This window comes from Coffea arabica, chromosome 2e, assembly GCF_036785885.1.
Source record: "Coffea arabica cultivar ET-39 chromosome 2e, Coffea Arabica ET-39 HiFi, whole genome shotgun sequence".
NCBI classification, from domain to species: Eukaryota; Viridiplantae; Streptophyta; class Magnoliopsida; order Gentianales; family Rubiaceae; genus Coffea; species Coffea arabica.
This window is the reverse complement of record NC_092313.1, coordinates 28,248,449-28,272,887: the sequence shown is the minus strand read 5'-3', so window position 1 is coordinate 28,272,887 and position 24,439 is coordinate 28,248,449. Positions and strand designations below refer to the sequence as shown.

General features: G+C 33.4%; 2 protein-coding genes across 2 annotated transcripts; one reads left to right on the top strand and one right to left on the bottom strand.

The window, feature by feature from the left end:
• Nucleotides 1-731: 731 nt before the first annotated feature.
• On the top strand, nt 732-7,950 carry LOC113732280 (cytochrome b5 domain-containing protein RLF-like). The gene is made up of 6 exons (XM_027257963.2): nt 732-871; nt 1,377-1,457; nt 1,578-1,971; nt 3,827-3,961; nt 5,603-5,653; nt 7,507-7,950. The coding sequence occupies exons 2-6, from the start codon at nt 1,422-1,424 to the stop codon at nt 7,581-7,583; spliced, it is 693 nt and encodes a 230-aa protein (XP_027113764.1). The 5' UTR covers nt 732-871; nt 1,377-1,421; the 3' UTR covers nt 7,584-7,950.
• Nucleotides 7,951-8,703: 753 nt separating this feature from the next.
• Nucleotides 8,704-11,465, bottom strand: LOC113732279 (protein TEEBE). The gene is made up of 3 exons (XM_027257962.2): nt 11,298-11,465; nt 10,587-11,084; nt 8,704-9,571 (listed from the first exon to the last, which is right to left on the bottom strand). Exons 1-3 carry the CDS (start codon nt 11,407-11,409, stop codon nt 9,048-9,050), a joined length of 1,134 nt encoding a protein of 377 aa, XP_027113763.1. The 5' UTR covers nt 11,410-11,465; the 3' UTR covers nt 8,704-9,047.
• Nucleotides 11,466-24,439: the final 12,974 nt, after the last annotated feature.

The following is a 24,439-nucleotide window of genomic DNA, read 5'->3' as shown; positions in this document are numbered from 1 at the left end:
TGCATAAGGAATATTCATAGAAAATAGAGATTTTTTTTTTTAAAAAAATCAATCCAAACAAGGTTGACTTTGTACTTACATTATGCTTGGAAGTTGGAAAGCTATAGTGATCTGTTTGGAACCTTCAGTTTTTCAAATACTTAAAAAATTTTAAAAAGCACTCTAAAAGGTACTCTAAAAAGTAGTTTAAATTTTTTTTAATATTTCAAAAAATCTCAAAATATATTTTAAAAACTCTACTACTTTTAAATATTTCAAAATATACTTTAAAAACTCTGTTACAGTAAAATTTTTCAAAAAGACTCCCAAAAACAGCTAATTCAAACGGATGTATTTCAAAAAATGTGTTTGAACAATAGCAACATTAAATCGATTATATAATCAAATGAGTTAAAATAAGTGATAAAAATGTTAGAGTGTTTCTAGCATAGGTCAATAGATTGATTTTCCAAAATAATGCGTCATATCAAAACTATTTTTAATTGTATAGAGTATTTAACTGATTATGCGAGTTGAGTTGAATCAACCTACTTATAAAACAAGTTTTGAGACGACACGGCACGAAAGTTGATTGGATTATAACTTATTAATAAACAGGTCATGTGCCGACATGACACGAAAGTAATCCAATGGATTGGATTTGAAGTATTCTAAGACAAACAGCGTATAACTTCTGATACGAGCACAATAACAACTTGAAACGATTGCCACACCTATAGCTGTCTAATATTTGACTACTATATTTTATTATTTTCTCCCAGTCTATTTATTCCTTTTTCTTTTTTCTTGTAAGTATCATTCAAGGAAATTGCTCGTGCAGAGAAGAACTAGATAACAGGGAAAACCGAAAAAGGATCGTCTTCGACAAAAAGTAAGCCCCATCTTTTTCCAGTTAAATACTGTTCTGCGTGTTAATTTTTGATTCTTTTTATTGATTTATGGGAACGATTGTGGGAATGTTGCAGAGAGTTTTGAGGTGGAAAACGGGCGTTGTTTTATTTTTTGTTGCCCTAATATTTGCTTTTGAAAAAAGTTGCAATCTTGAAGTTTACTTTAATAGGTCATCGAAATGGGCAAAAGTGTTTTTATTGTTATTTGAGGGTTAGTTTCCCCTTTTGGGTCCTTCAGTCGTTACGTTTCAGCTGGAAAATTCAGTTTTTCCATCATATATTGCCGTTAGGCAATAGTTATTTTAATTATGATGATTTAGTTTGTTAATGTTGGTGATAATTGTTAGTTTACTGGGCAAGTTCTTGTCATATAAGTGATTGTAGCAATTTGTTCTTGACAATGGCTCTATGCAATAATTTTTTTTTTTTTTTTTTATGTTTAGATTCTGCTTTGTTAGTCTAAACAAGAGCCTTGTCATGTAACAGGTGAATTACAGCTGAAGTCTGTCTTATAGCTGAATTGGCAGGGTTATGATTGCTAATGATGATGATTTTACCTTTTGTCAAGTAAGTTGGTGTTTGAATTTTAAAGAAATGCTCCATGTAATGTTAGCATTAGTGGCTGCAATATCTATAACTGGACAATATGTACTGAAATTGAAGGTGTTTTTGGAATCTTCTAAATAGGTTGGTGTTAATGAGGATAAAGATGCAATTGATGCACAAAATGTAGTTGAAAATATTAGTGGCCTCAGAATACAAGATGAGTCGGTGAATGACCATGATTCTGGTCAGGCCAGTGGCATACTATGGAATGATAAGTTGCCTCGTACCACTGCTTCATCAAAGGAAGAAAGAAAAGGATCGCTGTCTTTCAGTGTAATTGATACATCTTCCGGCGATAAAGTGAACCAACATGTTAGCCAAAGTGAAGTTGAAAATGCAGGAAGTTCAGCTAAGGCTTCACAGGGACAGAAGACTGCTACAAGGAAGCCTGCACAGCGGAATAAGGTTCCATTTGAGAAGGGTTATAGCCAGATGGATTGGATGAGACTCACTAGAATGCATCCTGATCTGGCAGGTACTTACTCTGAGTGAACTTTAGTTTCCACTTAAAATATCTCTTATTTTATAAACTTTTATCTGAAATACGGAAGAAACAAATTCATAGGGTGTGAAGTAAAGAAGATGAACTGCTAGTTGTCGTAGCTTTGCTTTGAAAGGGTGAACGAAGAAAAGCGGATTTCCTAAGTGTCCATGAGCAAGATCTAGTCAGTTTAATGATTAAAACTCTTAGTGACGTTTAGATAGAGTTTACAGACCTGACATTTGCAGTTTTGGCTTAATCTTACGGGTTTCAAGCTACTCCTAATGATACTGGTCCTTTCCACTAAATCTTGTTGAGTTCATGAGATCTGTTTGAGATTCTATCCTTATGTTCCGTCAGTTTATCATATCATACATCCACTGAATTTGGATCCCCTTTATCCTGCTAGTGGTTGGAGATTTCGCAGATCAACTTCTTTTTTTCTCTTTGAGAGGCCATTGATCAGATTTCAGTAAGGCACCGAAAGAAAAATCAAAGGGTACAACTGATATAATATGTGTATATGTATAGCATTGACATTTAAGCTGATTGAGGAATGAGTATAGCTATATGCCACATATGTGACTGTCTTGCATTTATCTTTGTATAAAGATAAGTTTGAATTCATGGTGCAGTTATACTGGGAGCATGCAGGGGTAATTTCCTAGTACAAACTGACCAACTACTGAATTGGAAATTTTGGATCATCAAGATCAACTGTTCTTGACTTTGCCATATGGGTCTTATAAACTATGACATGAGAGCTTAATGCTGTGATGTTGGGCAGCTCACTGCTGAAAAGGATTCTCTAGTTCTCAACTGATGAAAAATTAAGTTAGGACAAGACAAATTTATTTGAAGATACTTGCAATTTTTTTTGGAAAAAGAACTTGCAACTTTTCCTAAAGCAGATGTTATTCTAGATGTCATTGTGACAAAATTTTATTCTGAATATGGTGGCTTAGTTGCTACTTTTCTTATGGTGAAACTTTTAGGCACAGCTAGTCAAGCCTGTGAAAGCCTCATATCTTCCCTTCTCTCACAGCTCATTGGTGACCTCTTTGTGATTTGAAGTACCTGCAAAAGTTAATTTAACCTTGGACTGTTTGTGGTAGAACAGGTTCCCCGATTTTGATTACCAACTAGTGGATATAAGAGTAACTATAATTATAGAACTCAAGCAGGCTATGTATTGTTCTATCATCCCTTTCCAGCCTTATGGTAGAAGATGCAATTGCAAGTCTAATCGGTAAAGATATTTCTGTTCTCCATTGTTGATCTTTTGTGGCAAAACTTGTGTACACAGCACCTGTCCTTGATGTTTGCCTAGAGGTCTTCAATGAGCTTTAGCCTTATAATGAGCTATTTGTTGGTCCCTGTTAGGTTGCACTGGGAGAGCCTCATGTTACTTCCATTGTAATTATGCATTTATACTGCTAATCAGAATCAAATCCTTTTCTCTACATCTGCACTCTGATACGAAATACTCTGGAAAATACAATATATGAAAAACATTCATTTAGATATCTTACAGACACTTTTCTGCCTTTCTATTCGATTCTGCTGCTTGAGTTTATACATGGAACTGATTAATACTTTGTTTTGTGTAAATATGGTTGGATTACCTTAAAAAGCAGATTTCAGACATCATGACTCTGTTCAAAAGTACTGTAAACAATAGTGTTTTTTTTTTAAAATTGTGGTGGTCTCCCAGTTGCTATATGCTAAACAGCAGAATAGGCATTGCTTGTGCCAAATTTTAAATTACCTGAAAGCGATTGATTTCCATGTTTCATGTTTGGAGATAATTAAGTATAGCTGTCATTGTTATTAAATCTTTGCCTCTCAGGGTTAAATGGACAATCCAACGGGAGACTTGTTTCGTTGAATGAAGTCAAACAACACCAAAATGAGGACTCCATGTGGACAGTTCTTAAAGGTCATGTCTACAACATAGCTCCATACATGAAATTTCACCCAGGAGGTAGGATTAAAAGTTTCTATGAGCTTTTTGATGTTATTACTTACACTAATCGTTAAGGTTACATTTTAATGGCTTTTCTTTGTTTATGTGCTCAATTTTGGAGTGGTTTTTTTGGGGAGGGGGGGGGGGGAAATGCTTCTCATCTGCTTTATCAACCAAAGAGCAACTTGTTAGTTTCATTTTGAATTCAAGAAGTTGTAAACTGATGCAGTATTTTTGTGAGATAGATTTATCAATAATGATGTTACTAGTCTATGATTACTTTAAAATAGAAAGAGAACAAAGTATTACTATTAATATTGATGTTAAGGGGGAAATTAATGTATCTTCAAGCTAAGCAACACTTCGACTTTTGTAACGTAAAAAAGGCAAAAGAACTTAAAATTGTAAATAGAGCTTCAGTCAGGCCCAGTACAAGTGTCCTATTCAATTGATGAATGTGATAGAAAAGCTGAGTCCAGCATCTTTACTCCCATGTTTATGAAATTCAATCTCACCTTTTCTTTTAAGTTCTTATTCATGCAATCTGTGTTCTCACCTAAAAGACGTTTTCTGTTTCTTTTCCTTGGTTGAAGATTAAATTTCAATGTGTTAATTATTTCTATCAACGTCCTTGTTAGACTCAATTAAAGTTAAATGGTTATTTTTTGGAAAGGCCAGTTTGTTTGTGTGGATTCTAAATATGACCAGTCCATTACATTCTCTCAAATCTTCATGGATTCTTTTGTGGAGACCTTTGGAGGATTTGTCGATGCTGCATGAAGATGGTATGACAGTTTTCTAAGTGAAAGAGTGCTTTAGTTGGGTTGTTTTGAGTGGGGGCCAGATCTCTGTAAGTTCTAGTGGTAGTGAGCTCCTATTTGAATGGAAATAGTTGAGCAGTGGATAAAAATTGTCTGTTTGATGAAGGTGAAGTATTGGACAAGCATGTGTCTCAAGACTTCTCCTGTATATGCTGATAGAACTATCTCCCAACATGTGAACTTGAGGGGATCTATCTAAGCACCATAAGCTCTGCCATGGCACTAGGCCCATCAAGTTCTTATAATGTTACTGAAATGTTGATCTAATCTCCAAGTTCTACCAAACATAGCAGTACCTCTTGCACTGAGTCACTAGGCCCATCATGTTCTTGTAACGTTACTGAAATGTTGATCTAATCTCTGACTTCTACCAACATAGTAGTACCTCTTGCCCTGAGTCCACCGAATCCTGTCCTTCGTAGGATGCCCAGACACAACCTATTAATACCTAAGGTAGTCCATTTGGCAGAGTACTACATTAACTACCATGGGCACATTTGTCTAGTGTTTTATTGTTGCTCTATACTTCATTCGTCTAGTCACAGCTGTCCTAATGGGCATGCCAAATTCCTTCACTTTGATCAATTGGTAGATTCTGATCAGAGCTTGTGAGAATTGACTGGCTCGTCTTTTTGTTGGTTAATGTGCATTAATGATATTTCTATAGTTTATGTGGTACTTGGAAGATTACAATAAAAACTGTAGTTCTGAAAGTAAAGGATCTAATGTAAAAATGATTCGAGTCTGCTAGTTTGTCTTTAAATGTTTACTCTTTGTTATGTTTTAGTTTGTTGAGTTCACAAATTTTGGCAATGATTTATGCCTCATTCGTTTGTAGGTGTTGATATGCTGATGAAAGCGGTTGGCAAGGATTGCACATCTTTGTTCAGTATCCTTTCCTTCGATTTAGCACACTTTTATGGTTTTGTCTGCATTAAGTTTGGGCCTCTTTCATACTTTCCCACACTGCAAATTATAGGATAGAAATTGGGGTTTCCAGTACATGTGCACATCTAGGCTGGTAGATTCCAAGTTCTACTGTGCAGGAAGATAATTTATCACTGGGCTATTATTTTGTCTCATCAGTATTAGAAGATTGAACATTTGTAGCCTTTTTTTTAATATTCTTTTGGAATAGGGGCTAGCAATATTGGGTGATAAAAAATGGTGATGAAGATATTGCATAGGGGTTGGAGAAAGGCTTCAAAAAAGGGAAGGACCCTGTATCTAGTTCACACTGTTGCCCCCCTATTAGTGTTGGGTTTGCTCCACGTCTGGCCAGTGATAAATTGTAGCCAAAGTCATCCCTTATCCTTTCATTGGCAGAAACTGTTTGGACGGTAGAAATTGTAAGGAGTGGATATTGATCTTTGCATGGTAAAAGGTTGGCTCAAGGGGGTTTAAAAGGGGACAAAATGTAGTTTAGGAGGCAAGAGGAGATGTATGCTACTATCATCTGAGACTTACTATTTTGTGGTCTGAATACAGAGTCAAATAGGGACATAAAATTTTCTCATAGTGATGTAAAGTGGAATTTTTGCCCTGCAAAACGATAAAACTTCCAAGAATTTCAGTTGAGCTTTTGAGGGCAAACAACCTCGATGCACCTAAAAGCTTGTCATGGGGTATTCTTTTGTCCATTCAACTATTCTTAGTCTTATTTGCCCATTGAACTCGAAAGAGCATAAACTTCTAGTACTTCCATCAGTTTGAGCTGCCAAGTCCTTTTTTGTACAAAACTTAAGGATGTTTAAAGTTCATTAGAAGGATCCTTAAAGTTCATTAGAAGTTTATAGACCTATTACTTCTCCTCTTTTCCTTCTTCCTTCTTTTTCTTTTTCTTTTGCCTTTTTCCCCTTCTTTCTTTCCTTTTTCTTGCTCTTTTCCTGCAATCCTACTATCCCATCATCAGGTATCTCCAATCAGAGAACGCCTCCAGCCCCCTTTTGACCTATGCTGCCTCTCCTATCCCCATCTTTTGTGCTACCCAGTCTTTTTACCCCCTTCCACGTCTCTCCTCTGTTACATCATATCTTACAACTTACAACCCCATCAACCCTGCTTTTCCATTTTCCTCTAAGCCAGCCTCCTCCCATAGCTTTCCATTCTTGCATGTTTGGGGGTGCTGATCGGATACCGTGTGATAATGGTGTTTAACAGGACGCAGTGGGGGATTTTAATGATTTAAAGGAGGTACCTTGGGCGCTAGGGAGCTATTGTTTTTCGGGGGGTTGGGGGGGGGGGTGTGTGAATGTTTGGCGAGGGTGTCGGGGGTACTGGGGAAAATACTGGGAGATAGTGCAATAAGCGGTGAAGGGGACGTGCTGACTTCTTGTTGGGGGTTTAGGGAGTGGAGGGATCTGCCAAAGGGAAAGAAAAGGATAAAAGAGACAGAAAGAACTTGAAAGATTTGTTGTCTATGGTGGCATGAATGCCCCTAAAATATTATATGAGGGAGGACCTAGCAGGTGAAAACGTAGGGAGGTATTAAAAGGTTAGATCTTTGAAAGTTCAATAACTGCTTTAGTCAGAAACTTTTTACTGGTCAAAAGTATGCAGTGATGATGGTTTTGTGGTTCCTTTAGTGTTTGCTTAATGTAGCATGTGACGTCCATTTCCCCCCCTCTGCAACTAGAGGACATATATACTTTCTCCATCTAATAAGAAAGGAAAATAAAGTGTTCAAAAGCCACGCATGGTAGACTGTAGATCTTACTGTTGTAATCCTTATTCTTTATACAGATAAATACCATCCTTGGGTTAATGCTGAATTTTTACTGGAAAAGTGTCTTGTGGGCACTTTACAGGATGGCCATTGAACAACCATTTATTTGCAAGATTCAAGAAATTGTTCTCAGGAAAAGTGCTTTATGACAAGCATATTTGCCTTAGAGAATAAGACACATTACATCTTCCTACGTGAATGTACAATTTGAAGACTGACGTTGATAATGTCAAATGGGTAAGGAAATAATTTACGAGTGGATGCTAGAATACTTGTGTGCAGGATAACACATTTCTGACAGCAAGGGGTTATGTATTTGATTTTTTACTGCCAATTGCTATGAATTATTCTTGGCCTTTTAGCTTTTCTCATCCCTTTACTGCTGTAACTGTAATTGCTCACTGATCTGTCTCACATTGTTTTGTCAATCTTTGGACAACTGCATTAATATTTCTGCACCATGTCTAGTGTATCACCTGTAACAGCTCATGGAGTCTCATATATATATAGTTCAAGACTCGAAAAAAAAAATTGCAGATATAGTGCTTCTGTTCCTTGCGAGGACAAGCGTTTATAGCCTAGGTCCCAATTGTATCGCTGGTGCTTTATCCATTCAATGATATACTATGCCATTTTCAAGTTTTTCCATTAGGCACCATTAGCCATTGTTAATTAAGATGGTTTGGGTACCACATGTTCTCAAAGGATGGGGCACAAAAGACCGAGGGAAGCTATGAAGATTGTTAGGTACTAGTAACTAAAACTGTGTTTGGATGGGAGTGTTTTTCAAATACAATAAAAATTTTTAAAAAATATTCTAAAAGGTAATCTAAAAATTAGTTTAAAATTTTAAAAAATATCTCAAAATATATTCTAGAAACTTTTCTACTCTTAAATATTTCAAAATATTTTTTGAAAATATCTCAAAATATAATTTAAAAATTCTGCTATAGCAAAATTTTTCAAAAACACCTCCAAAAACAGCTAATCCAAACTTAATCTTTCCAAGGTTTGCAGACTTCGATCAACTTATCTTCTTGTTAAGAAGCTATATATTGATTAGAAGTGATAACAATGAAACAAAAAGTAACAGTTTATTTCTCTACATATAGCCATAAGCATGTCTATGGAAAGTTGACGATTAGTAATGTTGTGAAATGATCCAAAGAACAGTTAAGCTCACAGGCTAGATGGAACGTAATATGGAGCCGTCGTAGCTTGAAAACTGCTTTATTTATGGTTCTTGAAATCCAATAAATCAAATCCAAGCTTCTGGAGATATCATACAAGTAATATCTTCACTGAAACTCTTGCAACCGAGTAGGAAATTGCCCTTTAGTCTTTCTATAGGCATCTATTTCATGCTAGGCACTAAGAAGCCAAACAGGGAAGGGCATGGCATTTTAGATGAAATATATTTATAGTCAAAGGCAATTGCAGAGTTGCTGCATACAACTAATCAAAATCCAATCCTGTGGAGAGGAAATTAACACAAAAAGACCACTAAATGCACAGAGGTGCTCGCTCACTTCCCTTTTTGTACCTTGATGATGATTGATCAAAATTTAGCAGTGACCGCCTTGACATTATCAAGAACAGGGCCGCAGAGAGCTCCGTAGTCATCAATCTTAGTGTGGTAAAAAGAGCTGAAGAAAGTTAATCTTGTCCTGGCTGAAATGGCTGTGAATTTGAAACTAACAGTCTTGTACTGACCCTTTCCTACGGATTGAAACGGAACTTTCAATGTAGACCTTGCAGCAAATGCTTCAACCATCATTGATCCATGGCAGCCATTCTTTCCATCCCCTACGCTGAATGTAAGATTGTATTCCTTGTTAGGCACTGTTCTAATAATCTGTGCAATCACACTCTCCCTCCCTCCAAGAAGTTCTATTGCTGCACGTCCACTCGGGACATTGAAATGCATGGCATCAATGAATTTGACGGCCTTCAGTGATTCGATAATCCATCCAGGAAGTGGAGATGTCCTGTCTTCCTGGCTTGGAGGGAGGAGGACACCATGGGAAGAGTTAATTAGCCGATAAGGACCCTCCTCAAAATCACCGTTCTTAACCAAGTTCGCTGCATTGTCATCAGAAAACAATAATACCATTACAAACAGACTATCGTATCTAGATTGTTTTGGAAACTGATGAACCAAAACCAAAATTGAAGGGAGTTTCAGTATTCTTTATGCTCTTGAAAATTTTTTTTTTCCCAGTTCAGTAGGCCAAACAGAGAACCCTTTCCAAGATCTCAAAGCAGTCATTGAATGGGATTCTTGAGTATTGTCCACTATAAGGGTACGTTCGATAAAACTGATGTCTGAAAACTGAAATCTGCAGTCTAAAATCTGAATCGATTAAGTTATTAAATAGTTAAGTACATACATGTAAATGTATATCACATTAAGTAATAAGTGAATAGTTTATCATTTATTTTTGGGATCAAATTTTGTCTAAAAAATTTAATGTTAATTAATTCAAATGTTCTATTTTTTATTATTAAACGCAACTGAATATATTAAGATTTAAACTCATTCAGTTTAAATGCTAAATTGAGTTATCAAACAGATCCCAAACAAAATAATTATAATTTAGCGCAACATTGCAATTTCTTAATGAAAGCGTACTTGTCTGGATTGTCAAACAGATGTGGAAAGTGGTCTAGCACAAAAACATTCAGGTTTTTACATTACCCACTGAATAAGATTACCGTGTGGGAAAAAGACTATTCGTTTAAGATGGGACAAAGTTGGAAAAAGACTATTCGTTTAAAATGTGACAAAGTTTTACAGATCCGGAGCTGAAAAAACTTCTACAGATCTGGAGCTGAAAAAACTTCGGGTTTTGCCATAGTTCACAAATCTCCGGTTAAGATTTTCCTTAAAGACTATTGGCACTAGCCTGCTATTGAAAATCAATGACTATCTGATGAGATTTGACCAAACCAGGGATTAAGATTTGCGCACATAAAAACATAAACGGAGAAAAATGCCATAGAAATCTCATTAAATTAAGACCAACATGTGAATCCATGTGCAATGTTTGGCAAGAAAAAGGACAAAGCAACAACAATGCAGGAAAAATAAGTTTACCTCTTGTGGGCTTAGGTGGGGAAAGTTCTTTGATGGCAACGGCATCCAAAAGTGGCCCGCAAGCAGGATCCTCTTGAATCCCAGGATTGTGAAAGGTAATCTTTGCATAATTGGTATTGGGAATGAAACCAAAACCATAGGTATCACCACCATTGCTGCTATACAGAGTCTGCAATGGAAGATCCCCTGTTTGAGGTGGCACTGAAACCCTCAAGACCTCATTTTGAGCACAAGTTTTTGAAGCCCCAAATGTGAGTGCATAAAGGGTTCCAATTTTCACAGGAATTGTCTGAGAAATTGAGGCGTCATTCCCAAGCCTAACTGCATGGACACCATGTGCAACTGCAAAGTACATCCCACCTGGTTGTGGCCCTCCATGAATGTACTCAACCTTGCCTGAGATCTCCCATTTGGGCAGTGCATATTTTCCTATCAGCGTTGTTTTCTTGATGTCAGATGGCTTTATTGGATCCTCAAAGTTGCCATTTGGGAGAAGTCCTGAAAGACAATAATGTAGAAGCAGATTAAGTTAAACATGGAAGTAGAAAACATGCCATTAACCAAAATGCACGCAGAGTCAAGACAAACAAATATTTCAAGAATGCATATTCAGCAAAGATCTACAACTAGAGGAGGCCAGAAAAGAAGTATGAAGAGAAATTAGCTTAAGACGAGGACTGATAATGATGTAAAGTGCATTTGAGCCATTACCTTCAAGAGGTGTACGAACAGGTTTAGGAGTATGTATAGGTCTAGGAGCTGCAAAGGCAGAGGATATGAAGAGAAAGCAGAAAGAAAGCGAGAGAGAAATGTTCACTGCCATTTTGTGAAGAAAGTGGGTATTAGTTAAAGATGGTTTGGGGCTTCTATGCTTTAGCTAAGTGGGCAGTGCTTATATAGGGAGGGGTGTACTCTCAAAACAAAGGGAAGAGGGAAGATGGATGAGAATGGGGAGTGTGGAAAGGAGTACCCACCCTGATGATTTTGTCTCCTTGTCACAAATCGTTTTTGACTAAAAAAATTGGAACTTTCTCCACAATCCATGCATTGCATTTTCTGTTGTTTTAGGAGTATTGATTTAAAACTTTGTATTGCTTTGCTTTAATGATTCCAATTAAGCCTGCCTTTTCTTTTAACCTTCACCTTTTGTACATTTGAATATTTGAAACCTTGTTTTGGATTTCATGCTGGAATCACTTCTAGAAATTTGAACAAATTTCATCAGATACTCCCCACAAGACTCCATGCATGTGCCTAAAAATTTTGGATAAGGTCATAAATCATAATGACATGGATCTTACTTAGTTGATTTTGGAAAGAGTAAATTACTCGGTGGCGTCTGAACTTTTTAAATAGTCAAGATTCGATCATTCAACTATTAACACTCGCATGTTTTTATCCACTGAATTATCAAAAGTATAACTTTTGGGTCATTCTGTCTGATTGCTCCGTTAATTCTGTCAGATATAAGGGTTCGCACGATTCATGAGGCATTCTATTAATAGTTAGATGTGGCAGAATTAACGGTAAAATTAGATAGAACGACTCAAAATTTACACTTTTGATAATTTAATAAATACAAATATACTATTAATAGTTGAGTGGCTAAAACTCGACTATTCAAAAAGTTTAGCGATTATCCGGGTAATTTGCTCTTTTGGAAATCAATGTACGTAGGATGGTTGTTCATTTGGTGCTTTTAGAAAATTTTTATTCTAACAATTTTATTAGAACTTAATGTGTGTGCGCGATAAAATGGTGATTACAATACATTAAAATTTTTTTTAAAAAAAACCCCTCTAATCAAATTACTTTTAATTCTAAAAGGATAATTTTAGTGCTCCCAATAACTTCTCAAGTGGTACTTTTATGTTTTCTTGGCATTAAAAAGCTATAGATGAGAAGTTGTAAACAATGTACTTTCAAGTTTCGAGTTGTGATTGTAGTTCTTGCTCGTAGGAGTAATAGAGAACTCCCAACCATTTTATAGCATATTGAGAGTTAAGGTTTCTTGATTTATTTTTATATAAAAGCTGTTGTCATAGGATCTAGAATGGTTTGAACTGAATGCGAAGTTCCCTCAAGAAGAATTCGACCTTCAAAAGTTCACGCATCCATTAGTGGAGTGAATTAGCTACTCCAACTCTACAATGGCAAGACAATTCAAATTCAATCTCTTTATTTGCTAGATCACATGGTACATATGTGAGACTTTTGAAGATGGATGTATATGAATCTAAGCTTAACCTTCAAGAATTATGCAGAGGCTTCTAGACTCCTGTCATGGGACAACTCAATCTTAGGCTGTTTTTAATGTAGGAAGCAAATATTTTCTTGAATTTGGAATGAGATCTAAAAGCAACAGAGTATTGCTACTCTCAGATTTTTTTTTTCTGATAAAAACATCATCATTCATTAAATCTGCAGTAATGGCAAAAATCACACTAATTAATTACATGCAGATATAAACAGATTTGAAGAACCTGTGAATACACCTGAAAGATTGAAGTCTGTAAATTATAGTATTTTGAGCTTATGTTTTTACCCAGTTGTATTGTGGATAAAGTATGTTTTGATCCTTAATAGTTTTAATGAAGCTTAAAAGCATTACCTTGATCCAATGTCTTTGCATCCCTTGAGAAATTAGTTGATGGATGCTTAAGAAATTGAGATATTGTTTATTCCTGAGCATTCACGTTTACTGCCCTAAAACAGTTTACACCTCCTTCTCCATGCATTGGGAAGTGTTGGAAATTGTTACTCGAATTCTTCCTTCATTCATTCATTGAGGGGGTCAATAAGTTTAACCAGCTTTTCAAATGGTCATACACTAGCAAAAAAAATTTTGAGAATAAAATCTTCTCTAGAATGTAACAATTCTAGAGATAATTACAAAGCATTTTAAGTATTTTACAGTCTCCTATGAACAAATGGAATCCGACAGCAAAGTTTGAGAAAAAAGAGGAATAATTTCAAATAAAATCATTAAATTAATTAATCAAGTTGTGTTAATATATCAAGGATATTGTAAAAAAAAACCATGCGTAGAGAAGAAATTGTATTGTATCTCTAGTAAGCTCTTGACAGCACACACATACACACACAAATATATATATATATATATATATATATACAAATACATATGTATATACATTTATGTGTGTGTTTGTATACACAAAATTGTCGGGTTAATAACACTTTAACCCCATGTACTAGGGGAGTGGCCACATTTTTCCCTATCAATTAAAATAACATATAATTTTATCTCTCAAAAAATAGTTAACAGTTATTTTTGGTAATACCATTAAAAATATTGATGAAGCGATTAAATTGCTCATGTTGTAGTGATAAATGGGCAAACATACCCTTTGGATATTTAATTAATACCTCTTAAATTTAGGAGTTAATTACAAAACTTGAACACTTAAATTTCTCATTGAATTTAACCTTATAGTTATTGCACATGGTAATAGATTTTAATTTTATGGTTAGATATCATTGGTTGATATAGCTGATGCATAAATGTTTGACAAAGCGCTTCAAAAATACTTGTTAAAATAGCTTTTCCAACTCTTTATATTGATGTCAAATTTATTCATTTCTTCAATAGCTCATTTATTTTTGCTTCTTTGAGGTCAAAGATTTATGGTTAATGTTAAAAAAATTACAGCAGACAAAGTTATCTATAATTTAATGTGAACACTATGTAATTGTAGAAGCCGCTAATTCGAACTCGACAAGAAAATTATAAAATTGTAACTTCTAAAAATGTTGAAATTATAGCAAGTTTATAAGTAAGAAGTTTCGTTTGGTGAATAATAAACCCTTTGGAATAAAACATATTAGTTTTAAGCATTACAAATTATATTTCAATGCATGTATAATCATAGATTGTTAAAGCAAAGCATATATTTTATTTGTTGAGGATGTCAAAGTAGGCTTTTTTTTCTTATTTCAAGAGGGCAAAATGTCATCAAAGTTAAGGACAAAATTGAAGAAAAAGTCTTTTATTATTTTGAGACTGTCAAAAACGCAGCTTCCATTAAGCTGAGAAGCAAAGTGTATATTATTTTGGCTGCCCCCCTTGGTACAGAGGGACAAAGTGTTATTAAACCCAAAATTGTAACACTAATTTGGAAAAGCAACCTATAAAACTAACTCAGACAAATTTTCAATTCTTCCATTGTAGATCCCAAAGAAAACAATTCCAAAAAAAAAAAGGGCAACTAAAAAATATTTTCAGATAAAATGCCATATGCCACACATGAAGGAAAGAAATTATAAAAATCATTTCTGATTTCTTAGTCGGTCTTCGATGATGATACGCCAATCTCACATGAAGAAGTAAATACACAATTTTTGTTGTACAAGTTTTGGGTCGGCTGGTAGTCAACAAACCACGAAAGGACAAAAGGAAAATTCTGGTCATTTTCGTGGCTTAATCGGCGGATCAAATCAAGTGAAGAATGTGCGATGGTCTGCGGGAATTGGCGGAGTTGAAGTTATTGAATTGGGTGGTTGGACCCATTTGGTTGGAAACATAGAAGCAAATAAATCTGAGGCTGTTGCCGTGATTTACTCAGCCCATGTGACCGTCTTGACATGCTTGTTGAGGTTGCACATTGCTCCTGCCCCACACTTTTGTCTGCCTTTACATTTCCATTTATTCACTCTCTCTCTCTCTCTTTATAAGTTTATATATATAGGAATGTGTACCGTATACGTCTGTGACTCTGTTATAGTAACAGCCCATTCAATATTTGAAGAAAGAAGAAAAGGGAATGGATACCTTATCAGGAGTAGAGCAAATTACTTGGACAGACACTACTAAATTTTTTAAATAGTCGAGTTTTGACTATTCAAATATTAATAGTATACTTTTACTGATTGAATTATTAAAAGTGTGAATTTTAAACCATTCCGTTTGACTTGACTGTTAACTTTGCTAGATTTAATGGTCCGAATGATTTACGAGACGTACTATTAATAGTTAGATCTTGCAAAGTTAAGGGTAGAATCAACGTAGTGATCCAAAATTTAATCTTTTGATAGTCCAGTGGGTAAAAGCATGTTACTAGTCATTGAATGGCCAAATCTTGACTATTCAAAAAGTTCAATAGCTACCAAGGTAATTTGCTCCTCAAGAGTATTTAAAAGGGGTTTTCTAACGAGTGTCCACTTTGGTGCTAGATTTTTGAAAAACTGAGATTAATTAAGAAAAGTGTATAAATATAAGGGAACGTAATAATTGTTAGTGTGTGTGTACATATATGTATATGCACATATACATATATATGCATGATAGTTTGGGTGAAATTTAAATAGCAAATTACTTGAACAGCCACTATACTTTTTGAATAGTTGAGTTTTTGCCCACTCAACTATTACTAGTATGTTTGTACCTACAAAACTATCAAAAGTGTAAAGTTTGGATCATTCTATCTAATTTACAGCTAATTATGACATATCTAACTATTAATAATATGTCTCGTGAATCCTTATATCTAACAGAATTAAAGGTGTAATCAAACGGAATGCTCCAAAATTTATACTTTTAATAATTCTGATGGAGATCAAGGTGAACAGTCAGCTATATAAGTTGAGAAGGTTCGTGTACCTTTGGGACGGTTTACAAAAGCTCAAGCTAAGTAGTTTCGTGACGCACTTCAAGTATTAGTTCATGCTGTTCAAGATCAAAAGATTCTTCCAAGGGATATTGAAGGCCTTAAGGGTGACACTTTATCGTTTGTTCATCTAATTCAAATCATGGAGGGTTCAAAATTCACTTCAAGTTGAAAATGGAGTTAAACGTGGGTATGTCTAAGATGCCTGTAGTCTATCTGACTTATTAAATTCAACGGGTAAAAACATACTATGCACGTATTTCAATGGATAATAATGAAATAAAGTATTACTCCGCATATCTGGAGGCTCGGTATTTGGCACGTGATCTCCAAGTTTCGAATTAAAGTTGCAAAAATCAGATGTTCCACCGGATAGAGAGTCTTCTACTCCTACTAGAATATTAGTTTATTTATCTATTAGAATTTATTCTTTTTCAAATAAGAGATAATGACTTGTTGAGAACTTGATTTCGTTTTAGAAAAGGAGTTTTAGTCGGAACAGGAGAGCAAGCAAAAGAGAATTGTCGTATATCTTCTCTTTTCGTCTCATGAAGTCAAGAAGAGGATTGGAAACTTTCTTTTTCGCAAGAAAAGGAACGACGTCTTTTCCTTTTCTTTTTGGTGTTTCATCTCATAATTTTGGAGAATGGTCTCGGTAATTAATTCAAATATTTGGCTCGTGTATTTTTTCACGAAAATGAACTAAGCTTCTCATTTTAGTCAAGAAACAACTGAGAATTGGTTCAACTTAAATTATTTTATTTACTAGTATTCATATGTTGACGTATCAAATTGAATAGGCAAAAATATTCTGTTAATAGTTGAATGACCAAACTTTGACTATTTTAAAAATTTAGTGGCTACTTAAATAATTTGCTCGAATTTAAATATATTACTTCCTGTGTTCCATCGAAAGTGTCATACTTTCTATTTTAGAATGTCCTAAAATAATTGTCATGTTAGAAAAGTCAAAGCACCTTTTAGTTTTTTTTTTTCAATATAACCCTTCTTTTTAATCATATGTATGTTAACATTCAAATTTAAAATTTGAATTTGTGGGAGTAAAATTAAAAAGAGAAGCACAAACATCATAATTAAACTATTATTTTTAAAAAGTTGAACTTCCCAAATATGATCAAATAAATGGAACGAAGGGAGTAATAAATATGAATGTCCATTCAACATCCGTCAAGTAAAAACTCTTCAAGCCATAAAAGTTACCTGCCTAGAATAAATGGGCGGCAGTTAAAACGTTTATAAGCAATAAAGTTATCTGTTAATGCCGTGGTTATAACTTATACAACAAATGGGCTGGTGGTTGGGGACAATTTCCACCTTGTATCATGAACCATTTCACTATTTTGAATGATCAAAAAAAAAAAAAAAAAAGTCACGAGACTAAACTAGCCCTCATCTGCTTATTCTTTTGGTGATCACTTCCTTTTATTTCCTCAGACAGCTCATGTGTACGTCTTCTTCTTTGATCAATATCAGTCACTGTACACAAAGGTATGCAAGATGGATTTTATGTTTTTTCTTGGCGTCAAAATAGCTGCCAAATGCCCAGAAGTCGGTGATACATGCATCTGCTATTGGTACGAGAGGGACTCTCTGTAGGGCTTACATAAATGCCGTAGGTAACGCGGTATCGAAAGGCCTGACATTTATCCAATCCTTACAAAACGCTTAGGGATAGCAATGGGACCAGCACCCACCCTGCGAAGGAGGAATGAGGTGGGGAAAAGTATGTTTAGGATTGACATAAAAAATTAAAAAGAATGTTTGAACTTATCTTGTGTTTAAAAATTTTAGAAGAATAAAATGATTTTTATATTTTCATATACAGGCTTGTATTCTGCTGCTCATACTACTATCCAGTAACTAACCTTGGACAAATACTCAAGTGACCCACCGGTCAAAACACCATAGTTAAAACTAGAAACTCGCTAACCTCGAGAGAAGAATGTTACGTTTGCATATGGAAGCTTGTGCTTTGGTCATGCATACTGCTACCATCTTTGTTGCATTTACCATTATTCATGTAATTATAACCAAGTTCTTGTTTGGTGTAGCTTCAGGAATTACAGGTTTTGAGTTCAAATTTCTTGTTCTCTTTTCGTTTCTTAAGTCTCATTCCTCTCCTGTTGAATTTCTTTTTAAATAAGTTTTTGTTTGGTGTAAAATATGCAAAGGAGGTATTGTTTTTGCAAAGAATGGTGCATACAAGAAAAGAAAGAGACTATAACAAGATTGACACTTGTAGAAGGACGGAAGTGTTCCATGTGAAGATTCTCAACAGGAAACTTTCCCAAGTTAGATAATAATTTAGTGAAATTGATTATGAGTTCTCCTTGTCTCCACCTTCTCATATGCCTTCAACGTTAAAAAAAGAAAAGAACAAAAAAAAAAAAACACATAGTTTTTTTAGATAATGTAAGCTTTGCACTAAAAAACAAAGGATAAGCATTGAACTTGATATAGTGTGCTTGGCGCTTCAACTGTTTTCACCTACCTCCTTGGCCATATACATTTTACTATAATAAAAACTTGTGCTATGCACAGCTATCAACATTTTTTTTGATGCCACACCATCCATATTAGGTATCAACATGAAGACTGACTAAGTAAACATTTAAAGATGGGGCAGGGTTAGGTTGGGTTGTAATGTCGGAGGGATTGTAAGTAGGAGGTTCGGAGTTCAAAATCTCTCAGCTTACAAAAAAAAGTTTAAAAAACTTAAAAAAACTGAAAAAAAGTAAACATTTGAAGAAAAAAACTAGGTATTAATAAATCAAGTTCAAAATTAATGTTAGTGAATTTTCGTCGTTAAATTTATAGCTTTATGGGCTTATCCCGAAGTCTCGAGGTCATAGTCTAATGGGCCCGTTGTATGCTCTGAAGAAGCTGGTGGTCCTAAAGACTTTAGGGAGCCGAGTTCATATCCTTTTGGATCTGCCTCCTGTGAAAGGTGGACTAGATCCAAATGGGAGGGATACTGGTTTTGAGTTGCTAGTTCAATTGATTTATCGTTGTGTGTTTTTTATTTTGAGGTATTTACTATGATTAAATTGAAGACAAGTTTGAATTGGAAATTAGGTGCATTTAAATCTAAATTGTCATCTAACGTGCAAATTTGAGCAAAATTTCAAATTTGGTACTCATTGCATTGGGGAGACTGAAGGAGCTGATTCATTTGAAACCGGTGCTATTGAACAATTGAACTCATTGTGCATGAATATAATTCGGGTCATAAGAAATGCTGTGGTTCTTAAAGCCTTTCGGTTTGAAAGCCTGATTTGATCGAACAGGAGACCTAGGGACGGCAACGGGGGTGAGTATATATTTGTATTCATAATTATCATAATTTGTATTATAAAATGATTATTTGGCTATTTTTAATTTACTTGAATTTTTTACATATTATTAGTTGTTAATCAAACATTAAAAATAAGTATGATGCTTGTGAGTTTAGATTTGCTATACGCATTATAGATACATATCAATAATATATGCATATCTATTATAATTGAGAACTAAAAAAATCATAATTTCTATTATGAAATGATGTTTTGTTTATCTTTAGTTTACTTCAATTTTTTTTTTTTTTTTACATATTATCAGTTGTTTAAACAAATATGATGATTATAAGTTTAGATTTGCTTTTAAACGCAGAGCAATGAATTCAAAAAATCAAAAATAATTTTTAACCTTGATTTTACATTGAATATTTAGTTAAGAATCTAAAAATGTTTTTTACAATGTTGTTATTGATGTTATATATAAAACATAATGTCAAAATAAAAAATAAAAAAATATAATTAAACAACCGTGGGGCACCCACAGTGACAAGGGACTGGATGGGGTGGAGGAAGGGGATAGAAAAAGCGGGGGATGGGATGGAGTAGGGGTGGCAATTTTCTACACGACCTGAAAACACGACACGAACCTAACACGAAATTAATGGGTTTGGGTTGAGGTTTCGGGAATTCGGGTCAGAATCGGGTTGGACCCGATGAACCCGAAAAGAAAACATGTCGATTTCGGGTCAACCCGTGGTGACCTGATATGATATGATATGACCCGTTTACGAATTAAAAATAATTTAATAAACATAAAAATAATTTTATCTAACTAAACTAAGTTATTATTTTTTTCAAAGGCATTAATTACTTAATCCTAAATGAATTTATTTAATTTGTGTGAAGTTGAAATTATTACATTTGGACAAATAATATATTATATTATTTTTTACTTTTATATTGTTTTAATTTATTTTATATTTTGTTTGGGATAAAACACTTTTACGGTGTTTAATTTATTTTAGATTTGGTTTGGAATTATTTATTTAAATTTTTATTACTTGATTATGTAATTAGTTTTGTGAGAAATTGATTTTATTAGAAATTACAGTGATAAATTAATAAATTAAAATTAAGTTTCGGGTCATTTCGGGTCGACCCGCCAACCCGTCACCCTGAAATTTTCGGGTTCGGGTCAGCATACCTGACCCGTCACGGGTTGGAGGGTCGGGTTCGGGTCAACAGATTTTCTGACGGGTTGATCCGAACCCGACCCGCAACCTGATTTGGACCCGAATTGCCACCCCTAGGATGGAGGCGGGAGGAGGTTTTAGAGGATGGGCCAGGGAACGGGGCATTGCCATGCCTAAGAATTGGTTTTAGTGTTGATCCAATTTGGTTATATGACTAAGATACCATGTTCCTTGGCCTAAAAAAAAAAGTTCCTTGGTTTCTTTTAGATAGCGTTCGTTTGCAAGGAAAGTGTTGGAAAACAAAAGAAAATTAGTTATTTTTTCCTCTACGTATATTCATTTATTAGGAAAATTTTAAAAACATTTCCTGCACATTCTCTCAGTTTCTTGTATTTTGTGTTCTGTAAAATTTGTAAGATTTTGAGGAAAATAGTTGGTTAGGCACAAAAACTTTAATTAATGTCACTAACTACCACAAGCTTCCAATTTTCTGTCATAATTTTTCCTTATAACTTAACGTGTTTTTTTTTTTTTAAAAAAAAAATTTTCCTTTTCCTTTACCTCACTTTCTCCCACTTCACTTTCCTGCATGATTTTCTCTGTATTCAAACAGGAATAGCAGGAGAGGGCAACATCTTTTACCTCTCTAACATTGATCCGCTCTTGTGGTTGCAGACACCAATAGGATTTGTGGTGGTAAAATACGTTGGATTCCCTTCACTAGCCATAAAAGGTTTGTAATTTGAATGGCTATTAGGCGTGGAATGACGAAAATCCCACGTAGTCATCATAAGACTCTATGGTCTGCACACTTTCAAAGCTGTCGAAAGAAGCTTTTTTATTTCTAATTTGGAACTTTTTTTCTTGTCAAATTTTCACATTACTCATCAATTTGTCGGCAAGGCAGTGTACATCTTCCCACTCTTAATTTATTTCTTCTTTTTATATATAATTTTTTTAGTTTCTTTTGAAATAGGGAAGGGATGAGACTTAAGAAGCAGGAAGGAAGCAAGAGAATTTGAACATAAGACCTCTAATACCTTTCACTTTCTAGTTTATATGCTTGCTATCTTCTCCCGCATTTCCTTTGCTTGCCTGCTATCTTGTTTGATTTTGGGTTGTCCGTGCACTTGCTCTTCACTCAATTCCTAGAAGAGCTTCACTTACTGATCCCAATATTCAAGTTGTATTCTCGAGTAAAAAGTTTTATTATATCATCTCGACTAGGCATACAATGGATAAGGTTTGGATTGAATTCTTTTAATCTGGATCCAAATCTATTAGATTTATTTAGATTCAGATCCAGATCCATACCCTTACAGATATGGAAAAGTAAGTCCATGTCCAAATTCTCGTGGATCTCGATATCCAATAGTATTGGTGGGTACTTTTTTGAACATACTAAAGTAAAAATATATTATAAATATATAGAGTTTATAAATAATATAAATACCATCCAATTTTTGTTTTCAAATAATAAAATTAACATTCAATAAGTTGAATGCAATATTATGAATTCAAAGAAAGAGCTATTATCAGTTACTTCTATTTATTTTTAAAGATTCGACTGCATCCATGTCTAATTTTTCATTTGTTTACCTTTACTTTTGTTTCCTTTTCCTGAAAAAGTTTGTATTAGTTACAATGACAACTAGGTTTAGTTTGAAAAAAGATATTCAGCTTTATTAAAAAAAAAATGCATAATTTGGTACCTCTTTTTCTTTTTTAAGTGTCAATGTTGGCATATGTCTCACAATTCAACCCTAAAATAGTGAATGGAATAAAAGTCATTTGACTAAGGAAAGATGGCAAATAAATAATAGAATAAGAAGACTTATAAACACTTATTCATCTTTTTCTTTGATTCAATCCAATCATCATCAGTAGTACATTTGGAAGCAATTTGGCATGAGTTTCAACAATCACCTTACCACCAACACTAAATGAAATTCTAATCCAATTGTAATAGCCTAAAATAGTAGAGAGAGAGAGAGAGAGAGAGGTGAAATTAGGTAGCATTTTACTAGGTCAAGAACGTATCATTTAATCTACTAGTCATGAAATCTTAGGGGCCGCTTGGTTCATGTTTAGGAATCGGAATTGTAATTGGAATCATTTACAAAAAATTAGTATGGGTTTTGGACAAAGGTATGATTACAAATGGGAGTGCTTGGTAAATATTGGTAAGGAATGGGTATCAAATTTAATAATCAATTTTTTACCTTTAATTTCTTTTTTCTTTTCATATCTTTCTTCTTCTTTGTTCAAATGCTTATTCCACATACCCATCCACCATATATATATTCATATATAAATATTAATTTTCTGTTTAAAATATATTTATATAAATATAAATATATTTATTTCAATTTTGTTTTATAATATGTATATTAATATATATTAATATGTATATTTCAATTATGTATATTATATATATTATATCAATTGAAATAAATAATATATATTTATATATAAATATTTTTGTTTAAAATATATTTATATATATTTATAAATTTATTTATATTTATATTTATATAAATATATTTATTTCAATTTTGTTTTATAATATGTATATTAATATGTATATTTCAATTTGTATATTTCAATTATGTATATTATATATATAAATTATAGTAATATTAATATGTATATTTCAATTATGTATATTATATATATTATATCAAATGAAATAAATAATATATATTTATATATAAATATTTTTGTTTAAAATATATTTATATATCTTTATAAATTTATTTATATATATTTATATAAATATATAAATATATTTATTTCAATTTTGTTTTATAATATGTATATTTCAATTAATATTTATATTTTATTATATACATAAATTATATTAATATTAATATGTATATTAGATATATTATATCAATTGAAATAAATAAATATATATTTATATATAAGCATAAATATTTATAAATATATATTTCAATTTTTTTATAATATGTATATTAATATATATATATTAAGTATATATTAATATACATATTATAAAACAAAATTGAAATAAAAAATATTATACATATAAATAAATAAATATTAATATATAGAAACAGAGCCGGTATATATTTAAAAAAAAATCCCAAAATTAATTTTTTTTAAAAGATTTTGGAATCAAATGTGGGATTCATCAAAACCCTCCAATCTACTTGGGTATGGAGAGTGGCTGGTTTTTCATGAATCATTCCAAGATTTCAAAACCTATACCCATTAGCCAAGCAACAATTTTGGGGTTCAATCCAATTCTTGATTCCTATACCCTCCAACCAAGCACCTCCTTATTGTATTCAATCCAATTGTCATCGAATATTAGATTATTTTATAAATTTACTAATACATACATACATATATATATATACATACATACATGTACATACATACATATATATATATATATATATATATATATGTCAGCTTTCTCATTCTCAATTGATTTTAAGATGAAAATCCAAGTTGTTTATCAATGTGAAATATGTGTAATGCTTAGCAGAGGAGAAATGACAATAACAAATTTGTACAAATCTAAGACAATAAAATTTGCAAAACTTGAACTGACACAAATTGACACATTAAAACATTGGGCAAATTACACTATACTCTCTTGTGGTTTAGTATATTTTAATATAATCCCCCTATGGTTTTCAAAAGGTATACATAACCCCTTCATGGTTTGGATTAAAGTGTCAAAGTGACAGAATTTGCAATCCATAACG